Raw genomic sequence first — 13256 nt, forward strand, 5'->3', positions numbered from 1 at the left:
CAGAACTCGCCGTTATTTTTTACATCCTTAACGCTTTAAACTTGGAATCGAAATTGTATTATTTTATAAACGCCAGAATTTGGGAACTTTAAGCTCTCTCATCACGCAAACAAACAAACAACATTGTCCTTCAGATACCAGCGTCCGATAAGGAACGGACACCGCAAATATCCTCCTCATCTTGTTGAAGTTGAGGCGATCCAGCACAAAACAACAGAAATCTTTCACAAGGTTTACTTCCCGGACGACACAAACGAGGTGGGACTCGAACCGACAACCCTCAGAATTTTTTACCATTGCTGATATCTAACTGTTTTTATAAAAAATGCGATCGCTATTACCTTTTGTGACGTCCGCATGATAACAAAATTTGATAAATGAAGTTTGTTAGTTCCCAATGTAAATTAAACGACAAAAATTTCATAAAAAACAGTTAACAAGTGACATTGTAGCTTTTTAATCTTTTTGAAAAAAAAGAAAAAAAATACTATAAAAAAATATTATTTTCCAATTTGTTTTTCGTTTCAATGGACCGGATGTCGGATGTTATTTAGCAGAACACCTATTTCAACATTTTTATCTGTTTTATGATCAATTATGTGTTAATTTATATTACTGTTATCTTTAGGCGCTCAAGGTGGAATCGAAAAGTTGTAGATACCGAATTATTGAAAAATTATCCTTTATTATGTCACAAAGCACATCTATCTACATTTTTATGTGCTTTATGAACAACTCAGTGTTAATTTCGATCATCATTATCTTTAGGCATAGAGGTAAAATCGAAAAGTTGTAGAGACCAAATTTTTGAATAATTGTTCTGCATTGTGGCAGTAAACACCTCTATCCACATTTGTATCTATTTTATGAACAATTAGTTGTTAATTTCAATCAGTATTATCTTAAAGGCGTTCGAGGTGGAATCGAGCACCCGGGCCAAGGACTTCTGTCAGAATATCAGCAACAGATTGAGGTTGAAGAGTTCAGATGGATTCAGTTTGTTCGTCAAGATCGCAGACAAAGTGATCAGCGTTCCTCAGGACGACTTCTTCTTCGACTTCGTCAGGCATCTCACTGATTGGCTAAAAAAGGCGCGACCAACACGTGACGGTACGTGATTGGTTTAAAATTGGAGCTACTGACATGTGATTGGCTGAAAAATTGCAAAAATACGAGACTGTATGTGATTGGTAAAAATTAACCCAGTTAGTAAGTGACGGTACGTGATTGGATAAAAACTGCGTAGTTAAAACGTTGTGGTATTTGCTTGGTTGAATAGGGCGCAACTGGTACTTGCTTCTTTGTAAACAGCGCAACTTCTACGCTGTAGTACTAATGAAACTTCGTTCTTTCAAATCACGCTTTGGTAGTTTTTTTTATGGTTTGAGAAAAGCATACATAGTATGTAGTTTTCACTAGAGTCTAGAAAATTTAAATCTATTGGGCGAGTGTGTTTTTTAACTATTCTGATAATGTTTTCAAATAATTTAGTAACCAATTCAATAGACTTTTAAAAACAGCAAATTGCTAAATTAAAAAAAACATGTTTCTTGGTATTTATAAAAATAGAATACAGATCAATTTTACAACGATTGTATAGTATCAACTTAAACATTTACACTTTTAAATACGCCATTTAAAAGCAAACTTGTGCAGAGTTTTAATCGATGCTTAGTTTGTAATGTTTTAACTTGAATTTGTATGAAAAGTTTCACTAGTATACTAACAACAACTATTGCATTGAAACACACTCGTGCGAAATAAAGTTGTCACACGCCTTAATGATAACCCCTTGTAAATAATGTTACCTTTTATACATCATCGCCTCATATTACTTACCAAGTGTTTTTTACCTTCCAAATTTTTCAATTATTGTTTTCCCAACCCACATTTATAATAAAAAATAAACAACCGTAACATCGATGCCATAATTGCAATTCTTCGATAAAGACCGTTTTTGAATACTCTATTCACAGGTACATCACCTCACCTTACCTACCAAGTCTTCTTCATGAAGAAGTTATGGGCGACCACGGTCCCCGGTAGAGATCCACAAGCTGACAGCATCTTCCATTTCTACCAGGAGAAACCAAAGTACTTGAGAGGTTACCACAAGTGCGCCAAAGAAGAAGGCTTCAACCTGGCAGCTCTACTCTATAGGTTGAGTGCTCTTTTATCGTAATACGTGTTGTTGTTAAAATATTTATAATTATTAAAAACTTTTTTAAATCATAATTTTATTTATTACTATATTTTATTTTAAATAATTCGTTATTGGAATTAGTTTAATTTTAAAGAGATTTCTATTTATTATTAGATAATTTGTTATTGAATTGATTTTTTACGACGTTACATGGTCAGTCAATAGATCTTCTGTCAATATTACATCTTTTTATTGGAATGGTTGATGTTGAAAAGATGCTTTTATTTATTATTAGATTGAATGTTTAGTCTTGCAATGACTGTTTGTTACGAGAACAGATTTTTTTATAAATTATGTTTGTATCATTGGATTATATATTTTATTATTTTAAAAAGACTGGTACGATCAGATTGTTGTTTTTCCAAACACATTATCTTAAAAATAAAGTTTCTTATCTAATTTCTTCTATTTAAACAAAAGATCCATTTTTTATGACAAAATTGTTTGAACAAAATGTTTGGACGAATGTTTTTGCTGATTTTTAGTCGGTTTTTCTTTATTTCCCACATGTAAACCGTTACAGTGATAGATGTTGAGCCAACCATAAAATACTAGTTCTTACAATGCTTTAATTCATGCAGAGTAAAGTTTGGCGACGATAGAAGTCAGTTCACCAACATTCTGCGAATTCTCAAAGAATTGGCGCCAATTTATTTGTTACGCCAGGCGGCGCCAGACGAATGGAAGAGGGTGTGTATTATTACGTCATAATTGCTCTTGCTTTTGTATTTGCATGGGTGTAACCACTATGACAAACAACGTACAATGGAATTTTTAATTTACTTTAAGGAATTCTTGAAATTGAATGATAAGAAGTCTTGTTGCATCTAAGACAAAATAATTAGAAATAAAAAAAATGATTGTATTTGGTAAAATATGATATGCTGTAGAAAATGAACTGGATTAAGCCACGTGACGATCTTAATGTGTGTTTTTTATCTGAATTGTAATCTAGAAAAAAACTAAATAATATTGTTTAACTTTTAAATGTCACAGGTACACAGTTTTACACATTTGTTAGCATTTTATTTATTAATGTTTTACTGAAGCCGTCTATATAAACTTAAAAGCTAGTATAGAGTTACAAATTCAAGCCTGCTTTTTATGTTTAGAAATGTAAAATGGAAAGACTGCAGGGCACGCTTTGAAAGACGTTTAATCTAAATACTTTGCATCATAATTGTTAATAGGTTTTCTAATTTTTTTGTGTGTGTTTAGCAAATAGTGTTCCACTTTAACAAGAGCCCAATCCGAACCAAAGACGAAGCAAAGCTTGCTTTCCTCAAAATCATCTACAAATGGCCAACTTTTGGATCGGCTTTCTTCGATGTTCGGGTAAGTTCAAGGGTCTAGGGTTCAAAACCCGGTTAGGCGAACTGACCAATGCGACCTTACGATTTGTATACAACACATTTTCACGTTAGTAAAACGTTGCAAAAAATATATAGGTGTTATTTATAGAAAAAACTGCGGTTTATAAGCTTGTAAATCATTGCGTTAGTTGAGAATTTATGCATTGAAGCCAACTAAAGCATGTAAAAACAAGATCAGTGTGAAAACGTGAAAAAAACATATTGATTTCGTGCAGCAAACGACTGAACTAAGCCACCCTAAGAACCATTTGTAGATTGCCATTAAAATGCATTAAATCACAAAAATGAATCTAAAAAACAAACAAGATCAGTTTAAAAACCGTGAATACCAATACAATATTTTTTGCAGCAAACGACCGAACCAAGCTACCTTGAAAACCGTTTGTTGACCGACGTATAAAAGCCTAAAATCACTATCATAAATCTAAAAAACCAACAAGATCAGTTTAAAAACCGTAAAAAATAATTATTTTCTTGCAGCAAACAACTGAACCAAGCTACCCTGAGAACCTCGTGATCGCCATTAACAAGCTTGGAGTAAGCCTGATTGAAAACAAGGGAAAGAACGTGAGTGTTTCTCCCATCTGCTTTGTATAGCTGCTATAAAGATCCATCATACCGTTTAAACGTTAATTTATTAATGACACCGTGAAGATACATACACGTCATTTATTCGACTTAGTACCATTATCATTTGTTTAGCTTTGTTTTTTATACAGTTACACCCTGCGCCGTAGGCCAAAATAAGATTAGAGTGCACATGCCGACAACAAATTGTCAAATGTTGTTAATATTTATCAGAGGGCGACCTTATATAATTTTATTAGGTAATAATTTAAGTTAATAATTCATAAAGAGCTTCACCGAAAGCCTTAATTTTTAAAACACTTTTACAAATTTGTGTAAATTAAAAGTTAACAGCACCGTTAAAAAGTGTTATTTAAACACGTTGATAATAAAAATGGTGCATTCAAAAATATTTTCGAGATATAAGATATTGTTCGAAGCCCATACAGAAGTAGGTATCATTTTGGACGTTTCGAATAACTCTTTATTCATTTTCAACATCATTTTTTAACGATGTTAAAAATGAATAAAGAGTTATTAAAACCATACAAAATGATTCCTACTTCTGTATGGGCTTTGATATTCTTATTAAGTCTTACTACGACCTCCAACCATTATGCTCCAAATATATTGTTCGTTGCATTACTTTAACACTGAATGAGCTGAAATATTTTAAAATGCTGTTTTGTTTTTCTTGATCCTGGTAATATTCCCTTTAACAAAGATAATTTAGTTTAAGCAATTAAATCAATAATAAAATCACCTAAATCTTACGTAAGAATCCTTTACCCAAAACTTTAAAACGATGACAAACCTGGAATGCTTAATGCTTATGTAACTTAATATTACTTTATATAATGTATTTTGTCTTGTTGTTAAGATCTTGGCAACATTCCCGTTCACAAAGATCAGCAACTGGAGCAGCGGGAACACTTACTTCCACATGACGATCGGAAACCTTGTGAAGGGAAACAAGCTGCTTTGCGAAACATCCCTGGTAAGACGTTATGTGTGTGGGCTACATTAACTATTTTTGATGTCTTGTATTTTACTGTATTCTGCTAACGTAAGTCAAACCTAAACAACGCTTTATAAACAAACGCTATAAACAAACGTTTTAACTTTATTATGTGTATATTTTTAGTCGTTGGTTTTAAGATATTTAAATTAACTCTTCAATTTTTTTTTTGTTAAGCAAAAAACTGAACAAATTAAATGAAGTGTTTTAGTTTTTTAACATCTGTTCTGGAATATTTTTGCCAGTTTCAATCTTTTTATCAGCCAAGCGCGCACTGTACTGGTCACTATGAATAATTTAATCGAATCTTCAAGTTTTTATTTATAGGTTGTTTTTGTTCGGCAAAAAAACGAATGATTAACTAGTAGCTTAGTAATTTGTTATTTTAACTTCATAAATGAAGATTTTTTGTCCATTTTGCCAATAGTTATTATCTAATCAATCGCGTAATTTACAGGGTTACAAAATGGATGACCTTTTGACGTCTTACATCAGCCTGTTGCTAAGCACTATGACGAAAAGAAGACAAAGGAAGTTGTGACGTCACAAGAGCAATCGCGATATATTTATGTTAGAATCACTTTGTGTATAGCAAGTTAAATTGAGCTGTGAATAATAATCGCTTTTTCTTCTTGTACATTTTTAAATTTTCTTTAATCAAATTGTCGGGAGGTTCTCTGCTCGTTTTACTTGAAGATTATTTTGTAAATATTCGAGATTTGTGTTAGTTTAATTTAGTTGCGCAATTTCATTGAAACACCGATATCTCGTCCCAAAATCGCGCCAGTCTTTTTTTGCGAAACTGAGCTTGTGTGTGTTGTATGTTTCGCCCTGCTTGTGATTAAATTCACAATAATTCCGAATACCCCCGACAAATCGCGGTTACGTGTTGCAATTTTTCCGCGCAATTTTTCTCCGCTCGTTAATAAACAAATGCCAATTGAGTGTTGTTGTTACCTCTCATAAAAAATGTTTATATTTGTCATTAGAACTGATTTAAGGAAAAGCAGACCTGTGAAGAAAAATGAGTTAAATAAATGTAAAAAAAAAGAAGAATTCAGTGCTTATTTTATCAAAAATTTAACGATTTGTAAAATTGTTTTATACTTTTAAACAAATTGGTAAAGTTTACCTCCTTTGCCAAGTTTTTTAATTATACGCAAAAGTTTTAATCCTAAAAGTCTGGCCTGAACAAAGAAGGGAATTGTTTTTAAAAAACAAGAAAACGGAAGACTGTAAACTTGCCACATTTTTTTGAGGTTGTTCTAAAGGTTTTTGAAAAAAATTTCGGCAGACAACAAAAGGCAAGCCTTGCTGAACTGAAATAACTTTAAAACCGGTTTTTGATAAAAAATCCGGGAAATTCCCATGAAAATTGAATTTTATAGAAATCGTCAAAAATAGGAAAAACACCAAGGCTATTACCTTGCCAAATTTTTATTTTTAACCGAAAAACTTTTTTGTTTCGTATTTTCCAAAATTCTGGATTAAACCAGTTTAAAGCGGTTCTAACCGGTTTCTGTTAAAAAATCCGGGAAATTCCCATGAAAATTATTTTTTTCTAGAAATCGTCAAAAATAGGAAAAACACCAAGGCTATTGCCTTGCCAAATTTTCATTTTTAATTGAAAAACTTTTTTGTTTCATATTGCTCAAAATTCTAGATTAAACCAGTTTGAAGCGGTTTTAACCGGTTTTTGATAAAAAATCCGGGAAATTCCCATGAAAATGAAATTCTTCTAGATTTCGTCAAAAATAGGAAAAACACCAAGGCTACAGCCTTGTCAAATTTTCATTTTTAACCGAAAAACTTTTTAGTTTCGTATTGCTCAAAATTCTGGATTAAACCAGTTTAAGGCGGTTCTAACCGGTTTCTGTTAAAAAATCCGGGAAATTCCCATCAAAATTGAATTTTATAGAAATCGTCAAAAATAGGAAAAACACCAAGGCTAGCCAAATTTTTATTTTTAACCGAAAAACTTTTTTGTTTCGTATTGCTCAAAATTCGTGAAGTAGCCAGTTTAAGGCGGTTCTAACCGGTTTCTGTTAAAAAATCCGGGAAATTCCCATGAAAATTGAATTTTATAGAAATCGTCAACAATAGGAAAAACACCAAGGCTATAGCCTTGCCAAATTTTCATTTTTAAACAAAAAACTTTTTTGCTTCGTATTGCTCAAAATTCTGGATTAAACCAGCTTAAGGCGGTTCTAACTGGTTTCTGCTAAAAAATCCGGGAAATTCCCATGGAAATGAAATTTTTCTAGATTTCGTCGAAAATAGGAAAAACACCAAGGCTATATAGCCTTGCCAAATTTTTATTTTTAACCGAAAAATTTTTTGTTTCGTATTGCTCAAAATTCGTGAAGTAACCAGTTTAAGGCGGTTCTAACCGGTTTCTGTTCAAAAATCTGGGAAATTCCCATGAAAATTGAATTTTATAGAAATCGTCAAAAATAGGAAAAACACCAAGGCTGTAGCCTTGCCAAATTTTCATTTTTAAACAAAAAACTTTTTTGCTTCGTATTGCTCAAAATTCTGCATTAAACCACTTTAAGGCGGTTCTAACCATTTTTTGATAAAAAATCCGGGAAATTCCCTTCAAAATTGAATTTGATAGAAATCGTCAAAAATAGGAAAAACACCAAGGCTATAACCTTGCCAAATTTTTATTTTTAACCAAAAAACTTTTTTTGTTTCGTATTTTCAAAAATTCTGGATTAAACCAGTTTAAAGCAGTTCTAACCGGTTTCTGTTAAAAAATCCGGGAAATTCCCATGAAAATTATTTTTTTCTAGAAATCGTCAAAAATAGGAAAAACACCAAGGCTATTGCCTTGCCAAATTTTCATTTTTAATTGAAAAACTTTTTTGTTTCATATTGCTCAAAATTCTAGATTAAACCAGTTTGAAGCGGTTCTAACCGGTTTTTGATAAAAAATCCGGGAAATTCCCATGAAAATGAATTTTTTCTAGATTTCGTCAAAAATAGGAAAAACACCAAGGCTAATTGCCTTGCCAAATTTTCATTTTTAACCAAAAAACTTTTTTGTTTCGTATTGCTCAAAATTCTAAATTAAACCAGTTTAAGGCGGTTCTAACCGGTTTCTGTTAAAAAATCCGGGAAATTCCCATGGAAATGAAATTTTTCTAGATTTCGTCAAAAATAGGAAAAACACCAAGCTATGGCCTTGCCAAATTTTTATTTTTAACCAAAAAACTTTTTTGTTTCGTATTGCTCAAAATTCTGGATTAAACCAGTTTAAGGCGGTTCTAACCGGTTTCTGTTAAAAAATCCCGGAAATTCCCATCAAAATTGAATTTTATAGAAATCGTCAAAAATAGGAAAAACACCAGGCTATTACCTTGCTATTACCTATTACCTTGCCAAATTTTTATTTTTAACTGAAAAACTTTTTTGTTTCGTATTGCTCAAAATTCGTGAAGTAACCAGTTTAAAGCGGTTCTAACTGGTTTCTGTTAAAAAATCCGGGAAATTCCCATGAAAATTGAATTTTTTCTAGAAATCGTCAAAATTAGGAAAAACGTCAAGGCTATGGCCTTGCCAAATTTTCATTTTTAACTGAATAACTTTTTTGCTTCTAATTGTAAAAACTTCGTTAAATTCCTCATGAAAAATGAATTTTATAGATATCGTCAAAAATAGAAAAAACGTCAAGGCTATCGCCTTAGAATTTTAACCTAGTTTATTTACAGTAGTTTGATGCAAATTTAGTGCGTGCCAAAAGTATTAAGTTAGTGCTTGTCAAATTGTAAGCACTTGGTTTCAATTTCCTGGTTAAGCTGGGTTCCCATTTTCTATGCTCATCACGTAAAGCTGTGAGACGTCGCTCATAAACGCAACATATTCTGTTCTGAATCCAATTGGTTTTGTGATGTTTTCATTAGATGCCATGACCTAATGTTACACTTGTTTAAATTCCATCCTTACTAAAAACAAATAATGACTTAGGGCTTATCCTTAAGGCTTATAACTAGGGCTTATAAGCGTTTAAAACAAGGTCAAATAAAACAACTTGCAGCCATCTACTTGTGATATATATTGGGTGTCAGTACGGCGCATACGAAAACCACAGTAAACAAATCAATTTACGCAAACTCAAAGATTTCAAAGCAAAGGTTAGCACAATATTTGGAAAGAAACGCATTTAAATAGGTTAGTACTCGTGTGTTTTGTGTTGATAAAAGCTTGTCTTCTTATATATTTAATGGAAAATTCGTTACAATTATAATGTACAATAGTCTGAAACGAGTTCTCAAGAAACAATGCGAACATATATATAGTAATAATAAATAATAAACAAATACTATTAAAACACAAAATGCAGAAGGAAAAACAACTTGCGATGATTTGACAAGTGTGTTGTGTAAATTACTTAACAATCAAACGAATTAGAATGAAGCGGAATTAGATTCCAGTAGTTTGAAAGGTCGTTACTCTCAGCAATAAACCTCCATTCCTTCTTCTCAAAGTTGTATGAATGCACCTTCACCATCTGATGACTGCGTGAAAAGATGTTTACTGTATAAAATTAATTTTAATTTAAAGTATTTAGGTTCTTCGTAATGCATTGCTCACAACACACGTTACACTTTTCACAGTGTGTTCTATTTTTTTTAGTTAGTGACTCAAGTACAATCCACAGAGTAGCTTCATAAATAAGCATATCGAAGTTTTTAATTTGCCAATGATGCAAAAAGTTTCACAAAAAAATTAACATCACGAAATAATCACGAAATTTCCCACCTTTTAAATGAAACCACAATTTCCCCATAAGCTATGCAAGCGTCACGGAATTCATCTACGTCATCTTTTTTAGTGACGTCACTCAAATCACCTCTCTCTGGTTCGTACTTCTTCAAGGTCAACTTGGTGTCAGCTGAAAAGTAATTAAGCTTAAAAGTTTAACAAACCCCACTAAATTATCTTCACATATTGATACGCATGCCTTAATCACTAATAAGTTCTTTAGAATGTTGAAACGCCAAATTTACCGTGGGCTATTCGACATTATTTGTCAACCTAAGTTTTATTGTTTCTAAGATTTAAGTTACGTAAATAATTTGAATGATTCGAAAATAAGAAGAGGTTCTACGTTTCTAACGTTTTCTGATTTAATTTTTGGAGCATAATGGTTGGAGGTTGTAGTAAGACGTAATAAGAATATCAAAGCCCATACAGAAGTAGGTAGCATTTTGAACGTTTCGAATAACTCTTTATTCATTTTCAACATCATTTTCAAATGTATAAAGAGTTTTTCGAAACATTCAAAATGATACCTACTTCTGTATGGGCTTTGATTTAATTTGGTTTTTAATATCTTTTCAGCGTTATAATTAGTTGTGTAAGACCTATAAACAATCATCGCGGTGTGTGATAATGTTCTACAACTTGCAAAGTTTTAGAACCGATACGTTTGGGTTAAACTGTATTAAACACACCGAGCTTTGTCTTCGGAGGCAATAAATGTAGAAAAAATAAACTCACCCTTACAAATCACGTACAACTGATCCTCCGTTGCCAGAAGCTTAACACAATCATCGGGTAGATTGTGCATCACTGTTGGTGTTTCAGTAGCAGGGTCGTATTTTTCGCATGTCTGATTACCATAATGCAGAGCGTATAACATGTCTGAAAAAGCGTTGGATGTTATAAGGACAGAACTTAGTAGACACCATTATGATCGTTCCTATTTCCACAGTTCAAATGAAATCAGGTAATTTGTGCAATCTTGTTATAATTTACGTGGATAAACTACTTTTTACATGTTAAGATTCATTGAAGTTAGATTGCGTATATAAAGTCTCAGGTGGATCATAAAGACGAAACTAGTACAACTCCAGCACACACAAAATTACTCAGAAGACCTGATACTTTGTTTAAATTCACTTAAACATTGAAGTCAATTAAGGTTAGAATATATGTGGTTTAACGCAGAACCCAGCATTAAGGAAAAATCAGATTCTCAAGCGAGATCCTAGAATACATTGTATGTAACGTGTATGTAAGTTAATACACGGGTTTCACCGGGTAAAAGTGTTAGTAGGATCTAGATTTTCTAGTTCTCAATAACAGTCGGTCAGCAAAAAAACAGCAAGTAATAACACTTGTTCGATAAATTATCAAGAAACAAAAATTACATCACTGTTTACCTTTGTAGGTGACAAGGTCTGTGGAGCCCTTTCTACAATCTTTTAATATTATCCATTCACTTCCCTCTTCGTCAAGTTTGAGATTATAGGGTGTCGCCCAAGTATTACTTCCATCATCCTGTGAATATCCACCGAACACAAACAACACTCCTGCAGAGAAAACGTTTACTAGTCAAATAGTTTCATTGAATAGTCAATTCCGATACATTACATATAAATATTTGCACATAATTCGTGTATTAAGATTTTCTTGAATCACAGAACTTAACTAACGCCACAGAGTGCGACTTTTTTTCGCTGTGCATTTATTATTGCTCCTATTGAGTAAATTCTGGTTTTGGTCTGGAATCAGAAGTTCCACAAATTTAATCGAAAAGGTAACGCGATTTTTGTTAAGCAATTGTATAGACCAGGGGCCGGCAACTTCTAATCGGTGGGCCTGATATGGGAAAATAAAGTACTTAGCGGGCCGGATTCCCGATATATTAATTGTACTGCATAGCCTACATGTTTTGTCGCATAATGACGGCTAATGTTGTACTCTTTAAACACGGCAACACTTTCATTGCACAGCGAACATATTGCTTTCTTGCCGACTTGATTGAAAAAGCACTTTGGCAACCAATCATTGTTAAATCTACAACTTTCCGTTTCTTGGCAAAATCCAAAGGAAAATATTGGTCCAAAATTCTATATTTAATTGGGGATCAAAATAACTTCTTAAACTGTAGGGATAGTGTGTGTGACGAACGGGGGCCATCGGATAATCAGCTGTTTTGGTGTCGAATTTTGGGCGCCCTAGTTCCGTTATGGCGCCGCTGTTTTGGCACCTGGTTTTCTGGCCTGAGGTTATTGGTGGGTAATAGATGGGGTTATAAAATGGGTTAGTGTGAAATTATTAGGGAAGTTAGTGATGTACTTTTATGTGGGGTTTGGGGTTAGGTAAAATGTTTTAAAGGCCTGATTCTGATCATTTAGGTCTTATTCCGACGGGTGTATGACTTAGGTATTAGTCCCATTTTGGTCTTATTCCGAACTGTGTGTTATTTCAACGTTGATGTTTTTCTTATTTCGATCTTATGGCTGGATTCCTATAATTTTAACCCAAAACAAAGAACTGTAGAATAACTAACAATCACTATTATTTAACGTAGTAAGCAAGTAGTGGGGGACTGCGGCAGTCTGTTGCCGCGGGCCACATTATCATGTAAGACCGGAAACTGTCTGCGGGCCGCTCAAAATCCCGTCGCGGGCCGTACGTTGCCCGCCCCTGGTATAGACCATTGTCATTCACTTGTTTCTTTATTTTGGGCAAAAAGCAAATATCTCAGTCGACTTTTATGTTGATATATTTGAATTTATTTTAGTTCAACTTTGTTTTAATCTCTTTAGTAACGTATTAAATAAAAGTTATGATCATTGTTTACCGTTAAGAACAGCCACTCCAGCATTTTTCTGTTTTGTAAGAGTTGAAGGTTGTTTCTCCCAACCCTTATTTGGTGATCTTACATCCAGTCTGAACGATGAGTTAGTTCTGTTTTCCTCATCGCTAGAACCACCGATCATATATAAGTAGTTCTTGTACATTACAAAGCTGGCTTGTCGTCGTGGTCCGTTAAGTAACTGTAAAGCAATAAAACTAAAAAAAAAAGAAAAAAAATGCAATGTTCTAACTTACAGCAATTTCTTTTTCAACTTTTGCATTTACGTCCAACATTTTTAAGTTAGTTGAATTTTGATTCATGATCAAAATACTCCATTCTGGACCTAAGGTGTCAATTGTCAAATATTATTAACATATAGTTTATAAAATTCATCCAGATCATATTGATACGCAATATCCAAAAAGTCATTGACTGGTAATAATCAGCTAAGAGTTTCTTTTTTATATGAGCAATATTTAGGTAGTCTAGGACTGTAGGTTA

General features: G+C 32.9%; 1 protein-coding gene across 1 annotated transcript in view; it reads left to right on the plus strand.

The window, feature by feature from the left end:
- The window catches only part of LOC146165612 (unconventional myosin-VIIa-like), a gene marked incomplete at its 5' end in the record, with an annotated part of 46766 nt that extends 40695 nt beyond the window's left edge, over window positions 1–6071 (plus strand). Inside the window, 8 exons of the mRNA XM_083381242.1 lie at window positions 135–258; window positions 909–1110; window positions 1977–2160; window positions 2785–2893; window positions 3422–3538; window positions 4057–4143; window positions 5024–5140; window positions 5619–6071. Coding sequence (XP_083237368.1) covers window positions 135–258; window positions 909–1110; window positions 1977–2160; window positions 2785–2893; window positions 3422–3538; window positions 4057–4143; window positions 5024–5140; window positions 5619–5702 — 1024 coding nt within the window. The remainder of the gene's footprint in view (window positions 1–134; window positions 259–908; window positions 1111–1976; window positions 2161–2784; window positions 2894–3421; window positions 3539–4056; window positions 4144–5023; window positions 5141–5618) is intronic.
- Window positions 6072–13256: the final 7185 nt, after the last annotated feature.

Source organism: Ascidiella aspersa, chromosome 2, assembly GCF_963924565.1.
Source record: "Ascidiella aspersa chromosome 2, kaAscAspe10.2, whole genome shotgun sequence".
Taxonomy (NCBI): domain Eukaryota; kingdom Metazoa; phylum Chordata; class Ascidiacea; order Phlebobranchia; family Ascidiidae; genus Ascidiella; species Ascidiella aspersa.